Source organism: Sinocyclocheilus rhinocerous, unplaced genomic scaffold, assembly GCF_001515625.1.
Source record: "Sinocyclocheilus rhinocerous isolate Xijiao unplaced genomic scaffold, SAMN03320098_v1.1 scaffold234, whole genome shotgun sequence".
Lineage (NCBI taxonomy): Eukaryota > Metazoa > Chordata > Actinopteri > Cypriniformes > Cyprinidae > Sinocyclocheilus > Sinocyclocheilus rhinocerous.
The window spans coordinates 577,356-604,586 of NW_015644337.1; the positions used below are offsets into that span (position 1 = coordinate 577,356).

The 27,231-nt window shown below is 35.6% G+C and overlaps 1 protein-coding gene across 1 annotated transcript; it reads right to left on the reverse strand.

Moving 5' to 3' along the window:
• LOC107758098 (MHC class II regulatory factor RFX1-like) lies at positions 1-26,363 on the reverse strand. Its single transcript, XM_016575754.1, has 19 exons — positions 26,200-26,363; positions 22,847-23,187; positions 22,490-22,599; positions 20,446-20,541; positions 18,478-18,575; positions 15,956-16,352; positions 14,039-14,238; positions 13,071-13,190; positions 12,860-12,987; positions 12,512-12,630; positions 12,278-12,387; positions 9,905-10,056; positions 9,572-9,669; positions 7,853-8,002; positions 4,395-4,416; positions 4,253-4,289; positions 3,141-3,294; positions 2,912-2,957; positions 1-1,694 (listed from the first exon to the last, which is right to left on the reverse strand). Exons 2-19 carry the CDS (start codon positions 23,181-23,183, stop codon positions 1,534-1,536), a joined length of 2,535 nt encoding a protein of 844 aa, XP_016431240.1. The 5' UTR covers positions 23,184-23,187; positions 26,200-26,363; the 3' UTR covers positions 1-1,533.
• Between the last annotated feature and the right edge of the window lie 868 nt (positions 26,364-27,231).

Below are 27,231 nucleotides of genomic sequence, written 5' to 3' on the forward strand. Positions count from 1 at the left end.
CAAGAAATGGAAACAACTTCAAAAAAGTGAAAAGGGAAATTCATTTTGTTATGAAAATGGCTGTCATACAGAGAGGATCTCCAGATCTTCTGATATGTTTCCTGTGGTTCGATCAAGAGAATCAGAGGGAAAGAAAAGCATCATGCTGGTTTGAGATCAGTCAGCATCTACAGCAGAAATAATCGTAGTTTACATATGTCGAATGATATGGGATATAGAGTTTTAATGTACTGTAGTTCTCTCAAATTGATAATTAAATATGCCACAACACAAGAACAGAATTAAATGAACGAGTCTTGAGAAGGAAATGGCCGAAAGATCGTTTCGTTCTCTACTTTGACATTTCCTAGCTACTATGGGCAGTTATGTCAAGTTTGTTTGAAGGGTTCTAGTAAAAGATCTTGACCCAAATCTCAAACACACAGCAAACCATCAAATATGCACTAAACAGTGTTAGACAACGCTGTACACATCGAGATTGTCACTTTGTGACCATAGAAAAAAGAATGTAAGGACAGAAACATTTAATGTCTTGTGCCAAGCTCAGGACGACGTTTGGCAAGAAGAAAAAGTGCAACCAAATAAAACGAAAAACCATATAAAAAAATAAGAAGTGAGAGGAAAACCGGGGGGAGGGGGTTGTTGGGAGTTGACCTCTCCTCTCATTTCTGGCAAACTGCTGTCATTTGCAGAGGTATGTATAGACTAGCCCTAAAAATCAAAAATACACAACCCAGCTGAATCACATACACCCAGTAGACTCATGGGAAATTGAGTTTTTAAAGAGCCGGGCTGTAATATGCTTAACGCATTTACTGACATGGCAGTCACTGAAGGCATCAAGAACTTAAAAAGGTACCACTGACGAAAACAACTATCAACACTTCTTGAGAACCACGGACGGTCATTCGCACATCATGCACAAAAACACACGCGTTGGCGCTAGCCGATAAAAACGATAAGGTCCCGGGTCACTCACAATCACACGAACAACGCACGGATAGGCAGAAAGTATACATCAACACACAACACGCACACTTACAGTCCATCTTTTCTCCCTAACAACCATTTCAGGTTAAAAAAAAGCTTGACTGACAGTTTCATTCAGGTTTCAGTAGCCAATCAGAGTTCAGTCTATCGCGAACGACTCTTAGGATCCAGTTGCAGCAGGTTTCATTTGTGTTCTTGCGTCTTAACAGCTAATAGAGACAGAATCAGGTTTAGATTCGAGAGCTATTGTTAGTGACCTCTACACCCTGTCTAAGATCTTGATATGATCGGTGATGGTGCTCATGTTATGAGTGTGTGAGGGTGGCACTATCTGTGTCTCTGTGTTTCAGTGAATGCTTGTGTATATGTGCATTTGAGACGTCGACGGGCATGGAAATGTACATACGAACATCTGAAATGTTGTGTAAATATGCAGCTGCAGCATTTCTGTTTTTTAGATGCATGTGTTGGTTTAAGTGCAGGAATGATGGGCGAGTGTTATGTGGAGCGTGTGCTTGTAGGTGCATGTGTGTATTCAAGTTCTTAGTTATCCATGCTTCCTGTGGTGAACAGCACCCTCTGGTCGGTTCGAGCCAGCTTAGCGGGCGGTTCTAGAGATTCGTCCCCGATAGCGCCCCCATCAGACTGCAGAGACAACTCCTGACACTCATCGTCGCTGTCTTCCTCCTCCTCCTCTTCCTCTTCTGAGACACAAAGACATATAGAGACTGTCAGTTATAAAAAATACATATATTTTATTCAGTACTGAAATCCATCTGATATTTTTTTAATTATTTTAAAATTACAATCAACTTTAAATCACATTATACATTCGTGAAAATAATAATTACTTTATTTTAAATACATAGACATTTTTATTATTACCAAATCAATGTGTTTCTATTTGTAATATTTTTGTTTTCAAAATATTAATAATATATTTTATATTTTGTATTATATTAAAATGTAATTTGCATTCATTATACATTACTGTAATTAATAATCACTTCATTTTTAGTACATATACAATTTCATTATTTTATTATAAATTAAATGTATTTTTATATTCATATTTTTTTATCTTCTTTCAAAATAATGATAATCCATCTGGTATTTTATAATTATTTTAAAATTACAATAAAAATGACTCATAACTAATATTAATAATAATTATAACTTCATTCAAAAATGGATAATCCATCTGATATTTTGTAATTATTTTAAAATTACAAAATTTACAAAATTGAAATTTAGTGAAAATAATAATTACTTTATTTTAAATACATATATTTTACCAAATCAATATATTTTTATATTTTTATTTGTAATATTTTTTCAAAATATTGATAAAACATTTGATATTTTTAATTATTGCATTGAAATACATTAACTACTTTAACTAATTGCATTTAACTTACATTAATTATAAATTACTGTAAATAATCATTTATATTATTTATATATTTATTTTTTTTATCTTCTTTCAAAATATCGATAATCCATCTGGTATTTTTTAATTATTTTAAAATGACAATAAAAATGAATGATAATTATCATTACTTCATTTTAAAATATAGTTTTATTATTAAAAATTCAATGTGTCAACATTTTTTTTCAAAATACTGATAATCCATCTGATCATTTTAATTATTTTAAAATGGCATTAAAATTATAATCATCTATATTATAATTATAATAATGATTATTATTATAAATTTAATTGAATTTTTATAGTTTCATTTTTTAATTGGCCTGTTGGTTGCTATGTGGTGTTCTGAGTTGTGGTTGCTTGGGTGCTTTGGGAAATTAACTGATTGATTTTTTTTTCACTAAAACCTGAATTTAGTAAATGAAGAAGAAACTATTACAAATCTGTGACTTGATTATTGTGTATTTGGGGTTTGTGTGTAAAACTACTAACCTTTATCAGGATCAAGCGGGTTCAAACTTCGACCAAGACTTGCAAACTTAAGGAGCAAAAGAGAGAATTATGACATTTCAAACACTACAGTCAGAATCGGTCTTTCACAGTTCCTCAGTTTAATATCCTGTTATGAGAGGAGTGACACACTTTAGTTTTGTCTTACACACTGAAATGAGAAGTGTGTCTGAGATCAGGTAAAGATTTCTGTGTCTGAGTGTGTTTGTACCTCTCCCATGACAGCAATGGGAGTTTCACCCTTGGCCTGGGCAACTCTGTGCTCTATCAGATAGTACATGTACTCATCATAAAGCAGGCGGATTAGGTGAAATGAGCCGAAGCTTGCAGCACTGCGGAGAGTCAGGTCTCGGATCACCATAGAGCTAAAGAATACAAAATTTGTTCAAATTAAATGTTTTATTATAAATTCAATGTATTTTTTTTACTTTAAGTTAATTGTTTTATTTTATACCTACACCACTGTTTGAAGGTTTAGGGCTCAGTAAGATTTTTCTTTTGAAAGAAATTAATACTTTTACTCAGCAAGGATGCATTCAGCTGATCAAAAGGGACAGTAAAGACGCTGTTCTTTTTAAATTTCTATTCATCAAAAAATCTTGAAAAAAAAAACTGCGGAGAGTCAGGTCTCGGATCACCATAGAGCTAAAGAGAGAACAAAGAAAAGATACAGGAAGTGTGAGAACCAGAAGAGAGCAGTGGGCTGGGTAAGACATGATGAGTAAAAGAGAGAAACATATTTGACATTACAGTTACTGGCTCCAACAGTCATTACAACTCTCTTGTAAAACCTAGCACGCAACGTGAAGACACTGCCTTAGAGGATTCATTGATAGATAAACCTAAGAGGGCACTGCATGTATCAGTACCAGCAACAAATCCTAGAATGAACTGACAATTCAAATAAACGCTGTTCTTTTTAAATTTCTATTCATCAAAAAATCTTGAAAAAAAAAAAAGTATCAGTCACAGCAAAAATATTAAGCAGCATAGCTGTTTTTAACAAGACATGTTTCTTGAATAAATGACACTTTAAACTATATTTTAAATTCTAATTATATTTCACAGTAGTTGTTAACTGTATTTTCCATCAAATAAATGCACCCAACATAAAGAGGCTTATTTCAACAACATTAAAAATATTTCCAACCTCAAACTTTTGAACTGTATTGTAATTAACTAAAAACTCAATATTTTGCTATGCATCAACTGTAGATAGTAGATCTAGGATTTAGAACAGAACTGATGTGTCACATCATCTTCTTGTCTTTCCCGCCAATGATGTCCACAAACCTAATGTTGGTACACCCTTTCGAGGCTCACCTGTAAAAACTCCATTTCAGCAGGAAGAGTTTAGCTGCTTGTCATTACAACTCTCTTGTAAAACCTAGCACGCAACGTGAAGACACTGCCTTAGAGGATTCATTGATAGATAAACCTAAGAGGGCACTGCATGTATCAGTACCAGCAACAAATCCTAGAATGAACTGACAACATTTTCAGGAACTTTTTCAATATGGCCAACAGAGTCAGAGGAAATTAGGTAAAGGTATAGTATATGCTATTCAGCAATAAATAAATAAATAAATAAATAAATTATACTGTTCCTACAAGTGAAAGCGCATGGGGATTCACAAACACAAACTGAACGAAATATCCATTAACCTGTGTGCTGAGCTGAGAGTCCTTTACCTAATTATGTCTTCCCAGTCAAAAATCAACAGCCTTTTGCAAATTGCTTGTGCTGCATATTACCAAATCTTGGATTCAATCTTTTTGTCAACTTGTTTTCTTTCAATTAGCACAGGTTTTTGTATTTCAATTATATTCGATTTATATGAGTTAATTTAGACATAATGCATGTTTTTTTATAGACAGTTATTTCCATGCCTTGACATTATGTGCGGCATTATTTTGCTCATTGCGCACCTCCTGTGGCCTCGGGAGACAAGACAAAAGTTTCCTTAAAACCTATTTAATCTGCATATAAAACATTAGAAATTAGATATTTGTTTAATTTCTATTGTGTGTTTGACTGTTAAAACAAAAAAAAATTGTTGTCTGTCTCAATAAATTGGGTTAATTTAAAAATACAGTGGTTAAATTTAAACATTTTTTTCTATTGATCTTTGTTTTAAAAAAGGTTATAAAAAAAATGTCAATAATTATCGATACCGAACGATATGAAACATTATATCGTTGATACATTTTTTAGCTATATCGCCCAGCCCTAGGCTAGTATTTCCCTTTTTGGTATGGTGTAGCGGTTAAAGCTATGACCAAATTGTAACCAAAAATGTTTTGAATCCCACAAGGGTTGATCTAAAAACAAAGACACCTTACCCAGGATTGGTAACTTATACAAAGGAATTTTCGAGCTAAAAATACTAAATCGTTTTATCATTATTCACCCCCATGCTGTTCCAAACCTGTATGACTTACTTTTTTCTATGGAACATGAAAAAATATATTTTGAAGAACATTGGTACCCAAACAGTTTCAGTTCCCATTGACTTTCATTGTATTTTTTGACCATACAATGGAAATCAATGGGAACAGAAAAATATTTGGTTACCAATATTCTTCAAAATATCTTCTCTTATGTTGTGCAGAAAAAAATCATACATGTCTGAACAACATGAGGGTGAGTAAACGATTAAAGAATTTTCATTTCTGGGACGATAAAATCATTGAATAAATGACTACTGACAGCGTAAACCCTTTTTAAATGACTTTTAAGGAAACAAATCGCATGTTATGCTAAACACTCATGTTTCCGTTTCCCTGACAGCTAGACAGACCACAAACACCCACTTGCATGCCAAAAAGTGAGTTCATCTCAGATGGTGACAGATGAAAGCTCTAGTTCAGCCCTTGTAAATACAGTGTTCAGCCTCAAATCTGCCTGGGAACGTGAGGGATTTGTCCAGTCACCAGGGGCGGATCTACCGGGGTGGCACGGGGCTGTAACTGTCACCCTAAGAAAAAGCTGTGCCACCCCAGAATTATCACAGAATAAAATATAAATGTAAGTAGTGTTTCATGTGCTACTTTTCAGCCGCGGTGATGACAGAATACGCAAAATAATGGCAAAAAACACGTCTTTCAATAAACTGTGCACACTGGTTGCACGCGCACGCAGCGTGCCAGTGTAGTCGGCTTCATTAACAAATGACTCTTATGAACCGGAGTCAAAACCACAAAGCCTGTGGTTTTGTGAACCCTGTTCACTACTAACGAATTGTTTTTATATTTGTTCGTGAATCAGATAATTACTGCTTCTCAGCTAACTCAGAAGTCCTCTGAGAAATCTAATCCCGTCCGGATATGTCTGAGATAGACATTAGACAATGGATATTTCACTATTCTATATGTACAGTAAACTGTAGCACATGTTGTACACCACAGCATGTGACTGCCAAATTTTATTTGTAACCATTTTTTAGATGTACTGCATTTTTGCAGAACTGAGAAATGACTGCCTAGAGATATAGCTAGTCTTGTGTCAGGAGACCAAGAAACTGCTATAGTGCTGTATGAAATTTGGCGAAATGTGCAGAGGATACTAAATTTACTTTTTTTAATTTTATTTTTTACTGTACTGTATTGTGGTGCATACCGAGTTCATACAATTCTTTGGTATTTGAACTTTTCTAGTGCTTTTCATTTACTACAAGATTACTTTACAGTAATTTATGTATACTGTGATAGACATTGAGCTACAAAAATAATTCCTGAATCCTAGTGAGAGTTTTTTTGTTACAGTGTTATTGATCTCAGTGTTCACTGAGCAGGAAAGTCATCGGTGTATTTGAATTGTGTAAGCATTTACAGTTTTTTTCAACTGCTTACACACAAAATCTTTACTTGTCACACAGTTTCTGAAACCTGACACAAATACCAGAACCACACACCAAATCTGCAAAACCATACGCTAATTCTCGGCCTTTGACTCAGTTTTCAATTTCATAAAACACTGTTTGCAAAACACAACACACAATTCTCTATTTAACACACAAAAATCTAACAGGAATTAATATTATGGCAAAGGTGTTTGCAAATGTTTGCTTTTGAGATGTGTTTGTGATATTTTGAATGCAGTGCTTCATTTTGCAAGAGATGCGAGGCATTTTGCATTTTGTGTGTGCAATTCTTGGATTTTTGAAGTTTTGAAAAAAGAGGCAAAGTTTTGAATATGTGTGTAAGCAGTTGCAAAAAACTGTAAGACAAACTGTAAAAACTAGATTGAAAAGTTTGAAAGACAAATTTATGCTGGCTTGTATTAAAGTCTTGTTTAAAAACGTAAATGGTTTGGTCTGTTAGCTGTTCTAGATGTTTGCTAAAGTGTTGCTAGTTGGTTGCTAGGATATTCTGGGTGGTTGCTAGGCTCTTGCTATGCAGTTGCTGGGGTGTTGCTAGAGTATATGGTTGATAGAGTTTGTTCTGGGTGATTACAGACATTCCCACCTCTGTTAATAACAGAAAATCAAACAGTTTCAGTGCTTTGATATTATTGTATTTCTTTCTAATGTTAAGAAATTCAAAAGTTTTTGTTGCTCTTAAACTTGCACTAAACGTGATTATACCATCTAAGTAGCCTATGTTATTTTAATAGAACCGCATGTCTTCTTTAGTCATACAAGCTCAGAAACATTTATAACCTGTTGAAGTTTTTTATATTGTGAATTGACTTGGTGCCATGATGGATATTGAAATGTTGTTATTTATTTTACATTTTAAACAGTATAGATGATTACTTAATGGTAATACAATATTTGTGAACACAACTGTGTATGTCAGACCATAAATCCCCAAAAACTATGCATGGGGGCTTGCTTTGGTGTTGCCACCCCTTATAGACCCCATGCCCCCAAAAGACCCCAAAAATTATTTTCTAGATCCGTCCCTGCCAGTCACACACACCTGCACATTGGCAAAATCCACTCTGTTGAGGTCGCTGAGCATCTGGTTGATCTGTGCCGTGTTTTGTAGTACGGCACGAGCTGCTTGGGCCAGGTGGTTTAGAGAGGTGTATCTGCGCAGGGTCTGAGCAAACGCACTTGCAGACGTCACCTAAACAAAGACCAATTAAACGGATGAGTTATAAAAAAATTCACCCCCCTCACAGTTGTCATGAAGGGCAAAATTAGCTATATAGACCAAAATCATTTTTTGAACCAGGCTGTAAACATGTTTTTTTCTGCTGTAAAGTTGGGCATTTTAACATGGGGAGTCTATGGGATTGACTCCCTTTTGCAGCCAGCCTCTAGCGGCCAGTTGACGAATTACAGTTTAAGTCACTTCCGTTTTGGCTTCACGAGTGAGAGCGGGAGGTTGCCACTTGCTCCAGGCACGTAGATGCGGCTGCCATCTTGGAACGATCAACTTGACGTCATTCACCATACTGTAGGTTCTCACAGAGCCATTGAGCCGTTCTGTGCAGGATTGTGGCATCTTTCGAATATTCAGTGATTACTATGGTGAATGACGTCAAGTTGACCGTTACAATATGGCAGACGGCATACGTATAGCGGCCCACAGAAACAGTCGCTAATGAGGCATCTACGTATATATATCTATGGTTTATACTGTTTCCTATGCAATGACGCTAGCCAATTATAACAGTGGCCGATTACTGAGAAGCCTTAAAACAGGTCGTTTTTAGACAGAGGGTTAGAATGAGGGTTGAAAATAATAATTTTCCCACAGATTTATTTGTTTTTTTGTGCAAAAAACTATATTATCATTATAAGTAAACCTCAAGGAACATGTTAAAATAAAATGTTAAAAAATCCATGTCATGACCCCTTTAATATTCTAAAATGTAATTATCTAATGTTTAATGTATTGTAGTATTTAGGGATTTTGTTTTGCTATTAAAGACTATTTAAAAGAGTAAAAAGGAAATGTCTTAATGCAGATGATGTGACCTTTGCATTTTCCTCAAACAAAATTCATTAGGGAAAGGTTTTAAGTCTTCAAACACTTTTAAACCCTGTGTCACAAGCACACTATTTTATCTTCCTGTCAGCACTAACTATCATTAGTCATTCATAAAACAGGAGTTTTGTGGTATTGACTGTAGTGGTTGACTAATGTAGGAAATACCAGAGTGAAAGGAGGCTGATATGATGCAACTATATTGTAAAAAAGTCAAATGTAATGAAAGCAAATAAGGCGTACACTACCGTTCAAAAGTTTAGGGTAGTAAGATTTATTTTCCTTTTTTTTTTAAATAATTTTGTTATTTTTCAAATGTAATTTATCCCTGCGATGGCAAAGCTGAATTTTCAGCAGTCATTACTCCAGTCTTTAGTGTCACATGATCCTTCTTCTAATACACTGATTTATTGTTCAATAAACAGCTGCGCAGCTTAATATTTTTGCGGAAACCGTTGTGTTGTGGATTATTGTGATGTTTTTAGCAACTGTTTGAACTCTCATTCTGACGGCACCCATTCACTGCAGAGGATCCACTGATGAGCAAGTGATGAAATGATCCATTTCTCCAAATCTGTTCTGATGAAGAAACGAACTCATCTACATCTTGAATGTTCAGTGGGTGAGTACATTTTCAGCCAACTTTCATTTTTGGGTGAGCTATTCGTTACTAAATATGAATACTTTGTCGCGATCACTGACCTTCACACGAACCATCTCTTCAGGAATGTTCATCATGGCATTAGTCAGCCAGCTCTCAAGACTTTTCGCAAAGTTTCGGATGGCTTGTGTTAAGGCACCTGGCGAAAGAATTAAGATACTTCAGAAAAATATATGATGTTGTGTGGCAGTGGACGATTCGCCTGTAATTGGTGCCCTGGCAGCCTGAATGTCGATCCACATCCAAATTGGCGAATGTCAATGTGAGTAAAAATAGGCCACTCCAGGCAAAATGTGACTCACCTGATGGATCACCACCAGCTCTGGCACATACTGCTGCATAGTAATAAGTAAATCTGTATTGAGAGAACTCACTGGGAATAGGTCTCAGAACGTCTGGGATGAGCATCTCCACCAGGCCCTGGTACAGTGTGTTGTCGCAGTCACGACTCCAGCGAAGCACTGGATCATATTTACAGAGCAGCACCAAACATGACTTGGGCAGCCTCTTCTCAGACTCGTCATGCCTAAGATAGCCAAAAAAAAAAAACGATAAAGTTTGTCTTATTATTCATTAACCCTATAAAGCCTACGGTATCATATCTGATATGCAAATTTATAAGGTCTCTAAATTTTGAACATGATTGTGTACAACTAATGAAAAACCAGCTACAAGCTGTTGTCTGACTGATAGTTTATACTTTATTATTCTCATTCTAAAAACATCCACCACATGTCTTTTTACTGTGAAATCTTTTTTTATAAAGTAAACATAAGAATAACTTACATATTGTTAGTAATATTGCAAGATGAACACTTACTGGACTGAAGCGACTTAGTGATTATCCACACACCATTTTCTAGAAAAATGGTGTTACAATGTGAGTACCAAATATAATCCAACAGGCTTTTGAGGAATGCTGCATTGCATTATATGTTAAGTTAATTGTTTTATTTTATACCTACACCACTGTTTGAAGGTTTAGGGCTCAGTAAGATTTTTCTTTTGAAAGAAATTAATACTTTTACTCAGCAAGGATGCATTCAGCTGATCAAAAGGGACAGTAAAGACGCTGTTCTTTTTAAATTTCTATTCATCAAAAAATCTTGAAAAAAAAAAGTATCAGTCACCGCAAAAATATTAAGCAGCATAGCTGTTTTTAACAAGACATGTTTCTTGAATAAATGACACTTTAAACTATATTTTGAATTCTAATTATATTTCACAGTAGTTGTTAAACTAAAAACAACAGAGCTTTGATCATGACACTAGGCGTTTAAATATCATCTTATTGGAAGATTTAGAGTGACAACTGATATTTATATGCATTTTGTGTAAGTAGTCTGCTATACTGTTATAAAGGTCTCAATTATTAAACATTACAGTCTATCAGAAGTTCATCTAATGTCAATTGTGTAGGGCCCTATGATTTCCGCGATGTGGACAACACGGACAGAATCGCGGAATCCAGTCATAAAACGTAATTTACTTTATAACGCAGAATGTCACGGAATTTGGCAAATTTTGGAAGGATATATCAAAAGTAGGTCAGCACTGTTATATCAAAACAAGATATGGATTAGTGTCTGTGAATATTAAGCCGCAAAAAATACATTTAAATATGAATCCTTAATGTTTTGCGTGTCTCTGTGTGAATGAATGGCGCAGACGCGCGGTTTCGTTAACAACACACATACTGAAGCACACGTAACGCTCGCTGTGTTTTCAGCCTCTGCCGCCTCAATATATGAGTACATGAACACATGAACATCATTTCTACAATCTCACTTCATGAGCATTTTACCATTTATTTTAAGAAAAACTATCGTCATATCATGTACAAACACAAACCTAAAGGTCTTCAGCAACCCGTCAAAATAAAAGTTCAGTTTAACGTGAAAAAAAACCATGATGGAACTATTACTTAATGTAATCATAGTACTACTACTGATAATAAATTATTATTAAAACATTATTTTTAAAGGAATATTTACCAGAACATTTTTAGTCTAAATTTATTTAGCAGAAACATTTAAATACACAACACAGTATTTCGGCAAAAATAAATAAATAAATACAATAATAATAATAATAATTTTTTTTTAAATAAAATCAATTAATTAGAGATGCTTTAGATTATGAATATTTAATGAAACCATTAAAATACAATCCATAAAAATATATTGAAAACAGAATTTTGTAAAAAATAAAACTGAACTGAAGAAAAAAATAAAACATACTTAGGGCATTAAAAATTTATTTTTTGCTAAACTTTTAATACATTTCTCTTTAATATTGTACGTTTCATGATTTCAATTAATTAGACATGCTTTTTGATGAATAAAATTGTATTTAACCATTAAAACGGAGTCTGGAAAACCTTAAATGGAAAACAAACAGAATCCAGAACATTTAAAATGGAAACAATTGAATTTGAAAATAAAATGGAATTTGGGGAAATAATAAAACGGATTTCATAGGGCCCTAATTGTGATATTCAACAAAAAACACTTTTTTTTTTTTTTGATTTCTTAAATTTTCATATTTTGTCTAAATGTTCAATAAACTGTTACATTAAAAAAATATTTTTTATATTTTCTGACAATTATTTAATATTTCTCTATACCACCCTTGCTCAGAAGAACCACCCGAGAACCATCTTGATAAAAATCCTCCTGAAAGCAGGCAAAACTGTGAAAACCTTGACATGTAGTGTTGGATTTTGTTGTGCTGAGAAGCAAACTTACACAGCTAGTGTTGCTGAGTCTCTTGCCTGACTTTCACTGAACCTCCAAAACGTTTTCCAAAGAGTCTCTACCAAAGGGAACTGAAGGTTGACCATCACATCCAGAATGGCCTTAAGAAAAACACAACATCACTAAAAATCAATTCGAAAAGATATTTAGCTTCTACACAGATATTCATAGTGATGTCGACAGTCAATCTCTGGTTTCAAACAGAGAAGAAGAGAGAAGACTCACTTCGCAGTGTTCTCTGTAGAGCAACTGAAAGCTTTTAAGATGTTCCAGCTCAATGCCCTCTGGTAAAGCTCTACCCTGCAGGTCAACATCAGGGAATTCCGGGAGAGCTCGGGACGCATCTAAACAGCAATGATAACAATATAATGATTTGTTGTAAAAATCCATGTGAGGGCTTTTCACACGTTTAACCCTGGGTTATGGGTCATTCGAACCTCCGCTTTAAACCCCCGGGTAAAGGGACGTTTCACATTTGTAACTTAGAAGCGGGATTAGCACCACTTTTGCATGCATTTCAGGTTACGCTTCTGACATTAAAGGTTCACACTTCACACTGATGTCAAGACTCACCTAGAAACTGCTGGTACTGCTGGACCTGGGTGCTGATGTCCGACAGACCCGAGCTCTGCTGCTGCTGCTGTCCGGATCCTGACGACATTCCGTTAGTGATTCCCTCCACCTTCTGTACCGGCTTCAGCCTTCAGGGAGACAGAACCAGACTGAGAAACACAGGAACCAGAGAGACCGATAGCAAGGTATGAAAGAGAGCACGTGTGTCCACCTCTGTTTCTGGGAGAAGGGCTGCTGCCTCATGGCCAGGTGTTGCTGGTCCTCCATCAGACGGAGCAGAGATGAGTTCGCTTTGATCCGCAGTCCATAGTAGTGATATTTGGAATTCCCTCTGGAACAAACACACCAAAGCTTCAGTGCACCTGCGTGACCTGAACCAGAGGATCATGGAGGCTTCTAACCACATATGCGCGACTCTCAAACACATCGCCATTCAAAAGTTTGGAGTCAGTAGATTTTTACATTTTTTTATGCTAACCAAGGCTGCATTTATTTGATCAAAACTACACTTGAAAAACAATAATATAATAAAATTTATTTAAATACAATATAATTTAATGAAGCACTATATATATATATATATATATATATGTGTGTGTGTGTGTGTGTGTGTTTTCAATATCATTACTCCAGTCTTCAGTCAGTATCACATGATCCGTCAGAAATCATTCTAATATGCTGCTCAAAAACCAATAGTATTATTTTGGAAGGCATTATTTCTGTTTAATATTTTTGTGGAAACCATGATACTTTTTGTAGGATTCTTTGGAATATAAAGTTATTTTTAAAAAGCGTTTATTTAAAATAGAAATGTGTTATAACTGTGTTGTCATCTTTGATCAGTTCCTTTCAGAATAAAAGTATAAATTAATTTTTTTTAAAGTCTTACTGAACCCAAACTTTTGAAAGGTGACGTATGCCATATTAATTTAGTGTGACTTTTGTGAGTGAACCGTTCTTATGAACCAACATTTTTAATTGATTCAGTTGATCTGATTTGAACATATAATAAATGAAACTACTTAACGTAGGTAAAAATAGAGCTTAAATACATTTCATTTTAGGATGTTTTTTTTTGGGGGGGGGGGGGGCAATTTAGTGAATAAATTCATTCAAATTCTCTGAATGAATTGACTCACTAAAATAAAAGTACATGTCATGTGACCTGATTCCTCTCACCGTGTGCCCAGGCGTCTGGTCCTCAACCCCATGAACACCGAGCGGATGAGTTTCCCGAAGGACGCCGCGTTGACGGGTTCCAGCTTTTGCTCCTGACAGTGCAGCAGGTAGTGGCAGTAGAGAGTAGACCGGGGCAAACTCACCCCTTCCACTGTCTCATAATTATCCAACAACCACTGCACCTGAGGGCCAGAGGACAGCTGCCGGGATAAGACACACACACAGCCACACACACACACTCAGACAGAGAGCCCAGTCTAAAAGATGTTCTAAGACACACAACACACAAACAACCAAATGCAAACCCGTGCATATGCTTTTGCATGCAGACTGTAATTACACACTCATGCATAATGTAATTCATTTAAAGTCAACCGTAAACTACATTCACTAACCCCATTTTAGTTCATTTTGAAGTAAAAAATATTCAAGTGGAAAACAATGTTGAACAGGGCTTGATTTTATTGTCACGAGTTGATTGGATGATAAGAAGCAGATGTTTCAGACCTGAAATGTGAGTTTGCAGTGGGTTTTAAATTCATGTTGACTTTAAATGAATACAATTTCCTCGAATGTGCAACAAATGGTATTATTTTGCAATGTCTTTACATATGAATATTGTTATTCTGACAGCTTCATGAAAGCATACACTGCTGTGAATAGGTCTTTTGTCTGAATTTCTGAGTTTGTGCACATTTTATATTAGTTTTGTTATTGTTATTGTATGAATGATTGTGTTAGCATATAGTCTGGTGGTAAAAGAGAAACAAAGTTTCTGGTCTTTCATTTCTTTGGAGTTCAAGGTTTCAGTTGTACAATAATTCAAGTGTGAAGTAGTGCGCCGACAGATGAATCAAAAGCAGAACTGTTCGGTAGACATTTTTTTGCAGAAAAATAACATACCAACAGTCAATAGTTTTGGGGCCAGATTTTTTCATGTTTTTGAAAGAAGTCTCTTATGCTCGGTAAGGCTACATGTATTTGACTGTCAATACAGTAAAAACAGTATTATTGTAATATTACAATTTAAAATAAATATTTTCTATTTGAATATATTTTTAAATTTTTAGATGAATAGAAAATAGTTTTATTTGAAACGGAAATCTTAAATTGTAACACTATAAATGTTTTTACAGTTACTTTTGATTAATTTAATGCATCCTTGCTGAATAAAAGTATTCATTTCTATTAATTTAATAACTAATTAATTTCTAGTATTTAAAGAAACATAGCATAACAAACACAAATTTTACAGACTCTTGAATGGTATGCATCCCCATGTTTTGGTTGTAAATCTGATGACATTCAGTGTCTAAACATGCAAAAATACAGAAAACCAGACGGGGGCAAACACTTTTGCACAGCTCTGTATGCCTCTCGACAACTGTTTCTGCGTGCCGTGGCATACAAGTCTAGTATGCAATGAAACGATAAATCAATAAAATGTCTCAATTCTTAACTAAAAGAATTTTGTAACAGAATGTGCAGCAAAACTGGAAAGCTGCTGCATATAGGAACATGTTGAACACAAGGCCATCTGTCTCTCATGGATATTATGAATATGGTTATGACTGAATTTTAATGTTTGCAGCAATGAATACAACAGCACAGTGAAAGCAAGCACCACTGACAAGCTACATGTCAACTGGACATGTGTCATCATTGAAATGACTGATGACTTTTTCTTCATAGAATAAAACTTAAAATGAAATCAATTTGGACTTGGAAGTATCACTGTGCTCTCTGGCATGTGGAACGGAGCAATGAGATCACCATGCGTTTAAGTTCATTTGGGTGGCGGGAAGAGGGGGGAATCTGTGAGTGGCGATGAGTGACGATTAAGCCCCGCCCCTGCTGTCGTCATACCTTTTTGTCTGCCGACGGCACGCTATTGTCCTCGCCTTCGTTTATACTCACAGTGGCTGGAGAGGCACGAGTGGGGTGCGGATAACCGTGACCGTTTCCGCTGCTGCCGGTCCCGCTGCCAGCCAGCATGTAGCCTCCCGGAATCACATAGCTCCCGCTGCTACCGTTAGCCTCGCCTCCGGAATCTCCAGAACCGTTCGACGCCGTCCCAGTGGCTGCCACTACAGCTGTGACTCCGCCCCCTGCCGCCGTCGTGGGATTGGCCACGATCTGCCCCGTCCCCGCCACAAACATGGATACCCCGGGGGATCCTGTGGTCACGGAGACAGTGAGAGGGGTGCCGGGGGACGTGGCCTCAGAACCAGAGGCAGGGGTGGTCTCATAGTACTGTCCAGCAGTGGTCTGGGTGTACAGAGGGGTCTCTGTGTACGGGAAACTGCTGGAACGACTGGGAGAAAATGAAGAGGGTTAGGATTCAGAATAGTATTCAGTTTGAACAACTTTTACTACCTTGGGCTTTTCAGACTTTGCAAATAAAATTCCAAACAGTCTTGTTCCATATTTAAATCTTTTGATATGTAACCTTGGGTTAGTAATTAGTAGTTTTGAGATTTAAAACTTTTCAAATCCTGTGGTAAAACTATTATTAACATATTTAAGCACAAGAACCTTTTTAATAAGTACTATTTTAATATTTCATATCTAAATATTTTTTGCATTAATAATAAATAATTTAATATTTTATATTGTCTGGTTTTCTGAAATATATTACAGAGACAAAAAACATGTTCAAAGGTATGGGTTCGGTAAGATTTGTTAATGTTTTTGAAAGAAGTCTCTCACGCTTTCATGTATTTGATCAAAAATACAGTAAAACAGTAATATTATAAAACATTATTATAATTTATAATAACTGTTCAATATATATTTAGGGCCAGTTTTACTAACAGCTTGCGCCAGCGCACACCGTCTTTTGGCGTTAAAATAGTACTGTCAGGTTTTACTAAAGACGCGCAGTGAAGAATTAGCGCTGAAAAGGCGTAGACAGTTATTTTTGCGCCTGACCTTATTGAATATGCATTTCTAGTAGTTTCCCTTTCAGACGCAACATTTATGGGAGGAGAGTGTTCAAATAAATCATGCAATGCGTTTCACTAACGTTCACACTCGTCAAATGACTGGTATTTGCGCCATTATTTAACGCCCAAAAAAGTATGTCTTAAACTATTTTGCGCTTGAAATGGCTGCAATTATTGTTGCTATGAGAGGCATAGCAAAGAACAGAGAGCGCGTGGTAGAAGGGAGAGGATTTTTTCCACACGTATTAATTTATTTAGAAAGCAAGAAGAACACATTGTCCAAACATATCGTTTGCCAAGCCATGTTATTTTTAATTTGCTTCAGGAAATGAAAGATGACTTGGAACCCCCAACTAGGAGTCACGCAATACCAGGTCTATCAAAACAAACTGCAACCCTTCATTTTTTTGGCCTGCGGTTCTTTTCAATGTACTGTGGCTTCTTTATTTCTTTATTCTTTATTTGCGACTATGCTAATTTGCATTGCGCTTGGTATATTGCGTTGGTCGATATGTAAATGAGATGTTGCTTCTGTGTTCTTTAATTTGCGTGTTGCTAGTAAATCACCCGCAGAAAATTCCCCTCCCATCGGCGCTGTTTTGGAATTGCGCTCTCGCGCTAATTTGCCCTGTTTAGTAAAACTGGCCCTAAGGTGTAATGTATTCCTGTGATGCAAAGCTGAATTTTCAGCATCATTACTCCAGTCTTCAGTGTCACATGATCCTTCAGAAATCATTCTAATATACTGATTTGCTGCTCAATAAATATTTGAGTATATGGAATAACCGTTTTATAAAAGCAATAAGCCCCGTGAAGCCGTGGTTTAGAGTGAATTTATAACAGCTAAGGGGTGTTGTTAGGCACGACGCGGAGCATTCTTGGGGCTTATTGCTTTAATTTAATGACAGTTTATGGTTAGCTGTAGTGCTAATCGCAATTAATCGCATCCAAAACAAACGTTTTTTGTTTACATAATATATGCAAGTGTACTGTGTATATTTATTATGTATACACACATATACAGTATATATTTTGAAAATATTTACATGTATACATTTATATTCATATAATTTATATTATATATAAATATTTAATATATAAACATAACTTATTTTTCTTAAATATATACATGCATCTGTGTGCATTTATATATACATAATAAATATACACAGTACATGCACATATATCATGTAAACCAAACTTTTATTTTGGATGCGATTAATCGTGATTAATTGTTTGACAGCACTAGTTGGCTGTCTGTTTTTAAACAAGCACACCTTTGTTTCATGCTGTGTATCTTTTGACACCACAATTGATATTCATATTCTACAAGCAGTGCTATTCCTTTCTGAAAATACAAGTGTGAAGTTTTGTCTAACCCATGGTTAACAGTGGCTATAACAAAGAGCTAGCGGTTAATTCAGGAAGTCCTGTAGCTGATCCTGCACATGTGCACAGGGCTGGGGCTGAGTGTTGGTTCCTGTAAATACTCACATGGTGCTGGTGGTGTAGGTAGCATCTCCTCCTTCCACATACTGCACCTGGTTAGTATACACATGCTGGACTGGCACCTGTTGGAGCTGCTGCTGTACCTGAGGCACACATACACCAATACACAAATTAAGAAGGCAAAATTGACACAATCACACTTCTGCAATAAACTTAATTCTGCAATAAAAACATGCCTGCAGCCACATTCAATGCACTAATTTAGTGTTTCCCAACCTTCTAGTCTTATGCACAGTTGCACACTCCAAAAAAACAACCTCAGCAGTAAGGTTCAAGTACTCATCCTCAACAGCAATCCCAGAAATATGTTCATTTAACTCATATTACACTGGATAGCATTTTTCATTATTCATTATTAATATAATGAAAACTATCAAAAATTCACTTTTTAACTAAAAACAATCAATACTGTGGGTGAAAAATAGACTCACAGAGTCGATTTCTCTAAAAATGGTTTGATAAATTGGATTAAAATAGAGTTTATTAGGATTATTTTACTTAGCTTTTATTAAAGTTATTTAGCTTTTTAATATAAAATATATTGCTGATAATATAAAATTAATAAAAAAAAATTTAATATAAACAAATGTTTAATCTTTTTAAATCTTTTTTCAGTTAATCTTTTTTTTTTAAAACATGTTAAAATAAAAAAATATTTATTTTAATATATTTATATATTATGTATATCTATACTACCATACTAAAGTTTGGGGTCAGTACAATTTCTATTTTTTTTTTCTTTTTATTAAATAATACTTTTATTCTGCAAGGGCACATTAAATTGATCAAAGTGACAGCAAAGACATTTATAATGTTTAACTAAGTGCTGTTCTTTTGAGCTTTCAATGAAAAGAAAAAGCAAAAAAAATGTATCAAAGAATCCTGAAAAAAAAGTATCACTGTTTCCACATAAACAACAACTGTTTTCAACATTGACGATAATAAGAAATGCAAATTTAGCATATTAGAATGATTTCTAAAGGATCATGTGACAATAAAGCCTGGAGTAATGGCTGCTGAAAATTCAGCTTTGCATCACAAAAATAATTTATATTTTATATTACAGTTATTTTAAATTGTAATAATATTTCACATTGCTGTTTTTACTGTATTTTTAACCAAATAAATGCAGCCTTGATTAGCATAAAGAGACTTCTTTCAAAAACATTAAAAAATCTTACCAACCCCAAACTTTTGAACAATATTGTGTGTATTATATATTTTTAATTTAGGCTTCCCATAGACCCTTGGTTGGAAATCACTGCACTAAATGATCTAACACAATCAACTCACTCTCAATGACTGACCACAGCTATACCTACAACACTGTGTTTTAACTAAAGTCACCTACGCTATGGGCTGAGGGCATCTCATAGAGGTAAGACTGCACATCTGGCATGGGAGCAGAGGTGTAGGAGACCCTGTCTGTCTCCCAGCCCACTGACATGACGGGTACTGAGAAGGTGACGGGTGAATAGGCGACAGGTAGAGATGAGGGGAAACAGGATGAGCAATCCAGCAAACCTCCATTGACAGATGCATAGGATAAACTGTCTCCAAACGGGTTAGTGCTTTTCTCTAGTAGTACTACTGCTGGCCTACTCTCCAACCAGTTTTCTATCTGTCTCTGTCTCTTCACTTCACTCTCTCTCTGTGCATCACTTCCTCTCTGTGTGAGAAAAGAGTTCTGAAAGCAACCGTCAGAGGGTTAGACGACTGTAAGCTTAGTGAATTTTGCATTAAAGGAATACTTAAGCCACTTTTTCGAGATGGACTATTCCTTTAATGCAATACATTCAAGATGACTTGATTGTGAACATTCGAAAATGAAATGTGAGTCACATAAAATGCATTTTAAAGAGAGAGAACTTGGACATCATAGGCATCAATTTGACTGCAAAGCCAGTCTTTACTGGCATAATAACACACATTTATATGAGTGAGAGAGCTCACCTCCTGTGTCAGGTGCACCGATTGTAGGCTGGTGACATTCAGCTGGGTGCCCGGCTCTGTTTTCGTTGTCTGAGATGTGGCTTGCACTACTGACCTCTGTTAATAGATTACAGGGAAAAATGAAAAACATTAGCTTGCTGAAAAAGCTACTGTGAGAATGGCAAACCACAAACTAATTTTTCTAAACTGGGCCATGGTTTACACCTCTAATGCTTTGTATGTGTGTATGTACTTTCACAGAATAAAGGAAGTTACAGAAAGAAGCTTCTCAGACACTCAATTTAGTTTTTTTTTTCTCATTAAAAAGCTTTACCCCTGAAGAAATGAATAGCATTTGTGTTTAAAATAAGATAAAGACTCCAGTCATATCAGTGGCCTATTAAAATTTATTTGGGGCAGAGATGATCACATGTTAACCTGAATACCACTCGCTTTACCTCAGTAACCCTCCTGTTTTCAGAACCTTCTGTGAATAGTGTATTTCTATAATGCTATTGGTGAATGTAAACTTCCTAGCCAAAACACAAACACAATAAGACTAAATTAACCTTTAAGTATGTTTTAGGTATACTACCATTAAGTCGATAAGACTTTATGTTTTTAAGTCTCTAATGCTCACCAAGACCGCATTTATTTGACCAAAAATACAGTAAAAACTGTCATATTTTGAAATATTATTACAATTTTTAAAAATATATATATATTTAATATATATTAAAATGTAATTTATTCTTGTGATGGCAAAACTTAATTTTCAGTTCCATTTTTGTGGAAAATGTAATATGATTTCCTCAAGATTCTTTGATGAATAGAAAGTTCAAAAGAACAGCATTTATTTGAAATAGAAATCTTTTATAATATTATAAATGGCCTTTACGGTCACTTTTAATCAATTTAATGCATCCATACTGAATAAATTAATTTCCTTTAAAAAAAAAAACCTACTAACCCCAAACTTTTAAACAGTAGTGTATGACTTACAGTTTATAAAAGCAATTATTACAGTAATGCATTTGCATCTGTGTATATCTACCAGAATCTTTTGGACATTCCAGCAGAACTGTTAAACTACCAATTTGTCTTTAACATATTTTTGTTTTTTGAGAGCAGCGGTTTCCTCTGTGGTTACCTCCCACTAGTGCTGTGCAGGGTATTCATGATGGTAGACAACAGCAAAATCCCTCAATCATCATGTCTCGTGCGTTTGAGGACTGCAGGGCAAGCCTTTTTCTAAGAACTGCTGTTCTACAAAACTCAGACTCAAATAACAAGCAGTGCTGAATTTCCTCCATCTGTGGACTGACTGAGGCCCAGGTGTTTAAAAACCCTCTCACAGTTTTCTAAGCTTCAACAACACTTCTTCTGATCTGATGAAATCTCATTTAATTAGTCCATATTGAAGTAAAAAAAAAAGCACTTAGTATGAAAGTTTTGTATTTATATATTACAAGATAGGTCGAAAATACCTGAATTATAATGCATTCATTTGAACACTTTAAGTCATTTTAACTAAGTACTTTTTAAACATTCACAAACTTAAATACATGACCTTGATCGCTTTCTTTATTTGTGTACAGATATGAAAAAAAAGGACTTCATTGACATATTTTGTTATCATGAGCTTGAATTTGAAGCCATATAATTCCAAAGGGTTTCTATAGATTTGTCAGTCTGTCCATCTATCTACACTACTGTTCAAAAGTTTAGATTTGGAAGGTTTTTAAAATGTTTTTGAAAGACGTGTCTTTTGTTCGCCAAGGTTATATCGTGAAACATTATTACAATTCGAAAGAACTGTTTTCTATTTGAATATATTTTAAACAGTAATTCATGTGATAGCAAAGCTGAATTATGCAGTCACTTTTGATCAATTCAGTGCATCCGTGCTGAATATAGCAGTAGTGTATATGTTCAGTTATTTCTTGATTTAACCCTTGATGCTATTGCAGTACAATCCAAGTAGTGCTTGTTTAGGTGAGTGGTGGTGCCGGTGGCTTTGCTGTGTATTTGGCCACACAGGGTTAGGGTTTAGGGTTAGTGTTACCTGTTGGGCGGTCTGCACCTGCTGCACCACCTGTGTAGGAACTCCAGTCTGGACTACAGCAGCAGGAGGACTAGAATCTGACACAGAGTCACTGGAATGAAGAGAACCCTCTATAGGAAGGAAACATGGAGAAAAAGAAGTGTATTAATATTTGACAGATGTTTTATCCAACGTGACCTGCATTGCATTCAAGGTACACATCTTTCTGGGAATCAAACTCATGACATTGGAGTTGGTATAGCTTCATGCTCTACTGTTTGAGCTACAGGAATGATACATCTTTTTTTTTTTTTCTGAGCAGAGACTATAGCATGTCATTCATTCTTAGGTTGAGGTAAAATGTTTATTAACTCTTACCTGTAACTGTGACAACGATGTACTGTGGTGTATTCTGACTGCTGGACTGCGTAGGTGAGCTCTGAATCTCAGCTGTGACATATTGAGTCTGAGTGGGCGGGGCTTGTGTGGGCGGTGCCTGGGCGATTGCCTGGCTCTTCTGTGTTTGTGAGGGAGGGGGTGTGGTCTGGCCGGTGGGCGGGGCCGCTGAAGGCGTGACCCCTGTAGTCTGAAGTTCAGCCAGGAATTGTTGGGGAGCTGCCGTCACGGTGGCAGCCTGGCCTGATGTGGGAGTCACACCGCCTCCCTGAGGCTGGGAGGTCTGCTGCAGCTCCCTCACATACGCTGGAGTTGCCATTGGACTGAATGCAATAAAAGGAGAAATTAATCACAGATTCACATGATAATATATACAATATAACAAACAAAAGAAAATAGAAAACTACATTTAAATGCAGTTGTATGATTGGAAATGGTGAATTTTGGTGTATTGCTAGGGCAATAGGTGCCTTTAATGTAAATGAATAAGTAAGGCATAATTTTCGTGTCAGGGTCCATATCACCGTTTCGGGGGTTTATTCTGTGATAACAACTGGCTGAATGTATATTATCAAGACAAGCAAACAAGTTTAAACAAGATGAACATTTTAAGTGACAACGTACAGTCAAACCAATTATTACACAGATTTTCACCAAATAAATAATTACGTTGAATAAAACACTGATTTGAGTTGAAACAGTTTTAAAATCTTATCTGTTTATTGTCGTAATCCATTAGAAATGCATAAAACAATTGTCCTGGCAACAAGAAACAATACAACAATATTATTAATAATACAGTTCTCCGAATTCAGTTTCAATACAGTCGATAAGTGAGACTCAAGATGGTACCAGCTGCATTTCTATAAATCAAGAGAGAGCAAGTTAGCTGTGTGATACGAGAGACATGGAAGAAGCTCTGGCCTCAGCTAACCGGATGAGCAGTCTGTTATTCAGCATTGCTACAGTCATTACTGGGATTCGAATATTAGACCTCCAATGACGCAAATGACCAGTCAGAATCAAGCATTTCAGAGAGCCGTGCAATCATTTGTTAAAGGGGTCATATGATGCGATTTCAATTTTTCCTTTCTCTTTGGAGTGTTACAAGCTCTTGGTGCATAAAGAAGATCTGTAAAGTTGCAAAGACCAAAGTCTCAAATCCAAAGAGATATTCTTTAGAAAAGTTAAGAGTCAGCCACACCTACCTAAAGGAGAAACAATAATGTACAGTATGTGGAAGATAATGTTTTTTTAACCTTAAACCGCATAAACGCATTTCATTACACCAAATACACAAAATAATGTTCTTTTTAGCAACATCATATGACCCCTCTAATTTCATCATTTGCTAGGTGTAGCGAATCACCATTGTCAATAGTGTAGGATGAGTTATGCACTGATGTAAATTAAGGTCTAAGTATGACCAATAATAATGAAGATGCTTTCCGTAGGTAATAACACTAACAAAGTTAGTTGAGTTTTCATTATTATCACTAATCACCACCTTGGCACAACCATATGGTTCCAGGAAAGCCCTAAAGACTACAACCATTGTTGGGCCAGCAAAAAGAAGAGGAGGGAAGGTTAGGGCAGAGCGTTTGGTGTCCTATTACCAGTAACCTGATCAGTGCTTGCAAATGAATGAGGGCACACACCATTGCCAAGAACACAAAGTGGGACTTGGGCACAAAAAAATAATAATTTTAAGGTGCATTTCTCTAAAAATAGTGTCTTAGATATTTGAAAATCTAATCTCATTGTTTGTAAAACCTTAAATGTGAACCTGGACCACAAAACCAGTCATGAGGGGTCTTTTTTTTATTGAAAATTATACATCATCTGAAATCTGAATAAATAAGCTTTCCACTGGTATATGTTTGTTAGGATAGGACGATATTTGGCTGAGATACAACCTGAAATCTGAGGGTGCAAAAAAAATCTAAATATAATCGAGAAAAACGCTTTTAAACTTGTCCAAATGAAGTTCTAAGCTATGCATATTAATTTAATCAAAAATTAAGTTTTGATATATTTACGGTAGGAAATTTACATATCTTCATAGAACATGATCTTTACTTAATATCCTAATGATTTTTGGCATAAAAGAAAAATCGATAATTTTGACCCATACAATGTATTATTGGCTATTGCTACAAATATACACCAGGGTCACAAATATCAATGCCAATTTAAAAAAAAATCATTATCAAAATCAATGTCAAACTTCATCTGTCAGTACTAATTTACTTCATTACTGTTACTCTGGCAAATGTATGATTCAGTTATGCTATAATCAAATCAAGCCTGTATACATCTTGCTTCTTTTGATTTCTTATAACGTTACCTTATGAATTTTTATCACTTGTTTTGGTATGCATCACTTGGTTCCTATAAACAAAAAAAACGCCCTTACATAACTATAATAATAATTCATTACATTTATATAGCGCTTTTCTAAGCACTCAAAGCGCTTTACATTGTGAGGGGGATCGCCTCATCCACCACCTGAATGCATGAATGCAAATATTTCTATAATATCATAATAATTATAATAAATACACAATGATCTAATATACAATAAGATGCATAATAATAAAATTAAAAAATTTTATTTACATAAATTAACAGGTACTGGCTTCTATAACATACGCGTATGCACCCATAAGGCATGTTTTAACCAATATAAATGTCAATAAATAAAACATTTGGACCTGGTTAATATGTCCAAAAACTAAACACATAAAGTAACACAGTAGAAGAATCTACTCGTGGTCGTGCAAACATTTCGACCTGCGCAGTCAAATGTCCTGCTTTGCATCTTATTCACAATGCACTGACACGAATGCTATTTCGGCACATTATATTATATATGGTTTCATATCCAATAGGCATCGAGTGGTCAGTAAAGGTTAAGAACAGGAGAGCATCTGGTTTATCCAGCAATAACGGCAGGTTTGTCAGCGTGGTCGTCGGTGTAACTATGCCAACAGCGTTTATAACACCTAGCTCCATAGCAACGCTACGGATGGGTGGCTAGTATCCAGCAATGTGTATGGAGACTCACGACGTATTATTGCAAACAACACCCGCCATTTTGTACAACCTATCTAGTATATCGTCATAACAACGAGCAGCTTTGGCTGAGGCTGGTGGTAATAATGTCTATCCTTAGAGAGACGCGTCTGTCTAGCGCTGGACACGATCGCTTAGCAATCCCGCTCACCGATAATGATTATTGGACATCGATAGACGCTAAAAATATCATCCTCCTCGCACCTGTTTCTGTTTTCCACACAGTGAGACTTCATATGAAATATAAAAAACGGAATCACCTCTTATTCCGAGTGACTTTTCCAGCGGTACTTTGGATTTAATACGCTTTTTGTCAATGAATCGGTTTGTTGTTGTTGTTGATTCTCGTTGCTGGGTTCTTGTCACCACGACTACCGTGGCTATGGCGCTTCGTCCTCACCCGGGCAACTGTTGCTACCCACTCGCTGCGTTCCCGCCCCCTTTCTTCGCTCTGATTGGCCCGGATACAATAACTATAACGCCGCGTCTTCCTATTGGTGGAACTAGGTAGCCAATGCGACATACGGCACCGGGTTCGTCTGAAGCGTGTCAATCATAAGCGTGCCTCACGCTTTTGTGTACTGATCTGAAATCAGTCGTGTCGGTAGGTTTTACGTCGTTCGCTATTACAGAACAACTGATAGAAAGCTGATCTGAATCCACGTTGTATAAGAGCTTTTAGCACACAATCCAAAAGGCTCTTCCTCCAAATAAAGCGAAATGTATGTAATAAATGTATGCAATTTTGACATATTACAAAATGTATTTTGAAAACGAACCACACTTTTACTCCCTTTGACCTGAAAAATATGACTTCAAGTATTTGATCCTAAAAATAGCCTACACGTAAACATTTTAAATGTATTCATTAATTTAATTAATTTTAATGACGAAATTGAAATCAGGGTCATCATAGAACATGTATTCAAATTATTTTTTGTATGAATTGCATATATTTAAAATAACTTAATAGATCCAGAGAAAAGTGAGTGTGATGGACCTCTAATTTTGTGTTTTTTTATAAGATTTCAAATAATATATGCTATTTATAATATATATATAGCCTATTCATATATATATATATATATATATATATATATATATTATACCATTCAATTATACATATATTTCCATGGCCTCCATCCTCCATGCGTCAAATATTGTGGTTAATGTCTCTCGAAATGTCACGCTGTTGTCATTGTTATCTTCACATTCGTTAAAAATGCATTATTCTGTTGTCATTTTGGATATTGGTGACCTTTGTCCATGTGGATGCAAGGAACGCTCGTGTG